Below are 370 nucleotides of genomic sequence, written 5' to 3'. Positions count from 1 at the left end.
GCTCCATCGGTTCCTGCGCCACGACTTCGACCTCCAGCTGCTGCCTCAGCCCCTGCCCGCCCAGGGGAAGAGCTGAGCTCGGCAGTCCGGGCCTGCACTGCACTTTACCCCGTTGGGATTGGGTGTAAATATGTAAATAAACATCACTGCACCACTGAGCCCCGTTTCCAGGTGAAAAAGGGAATTGCCAGGCGTTCCGTGTTCCCGGCACACGGCTGGGGGTCTGGGTGGGCCGGGGCAGCGCGTTCCCGGTGCTTTGGGGCCTCTGCCGGGCTCAGGTGCCGGATCCTTCCCCAGCCCCGCCGCTGCAGCCTCTGCTGCCACCACCTGGAAAAGGATCGGGATTGGTATTCCCGCCCCTCGGACAGCG

The 370-nt window shown here is 64.6% G+C and overlaps 1 protein-coding gene across 1 annotated transcript in view; it reads left to right on the top strand.

Moving 5' to 3' along the window:
• FANCM (Fanconi anemia complementation group M) overlaps nt 1-158 on the top strand; it is a 55210-nt gene extending 55052 nt beyond the window's left edge. The window contains exon 24 of the mRNA XM_017738813.1: nt 1-158. Coding sequence (XP_017594302.1) covers nt 1-76 — 76 coding nt within the window. The 3' untranslated portion in view covers nt 77-158.
• The last annotated feature ends 212 nt before the right edge of the window (nt 159-370 follow it).

The sequence above is a fragment of the Corvus brachyrhynchos genome, unplaced genomic scaffold (genome assembly GCF_000691975.1).
Source record: "Corvus brachyrhynchos isolate BGI_N302 unplaced genomic scaffold, ASM69197v1 scaffold245, whole genome shotgun sequence".
NCBI lineage: Eukaryota > Metazoa > Chordata > Aves > Passeriformes > Corvidae > Corvus > Corvus brachyrhynchos.
The sequence above is the reverse complement of the archived record's forward strand: the minus strand, read 5'-3'. Positions and strand labels throughout refer to the sequence as shown.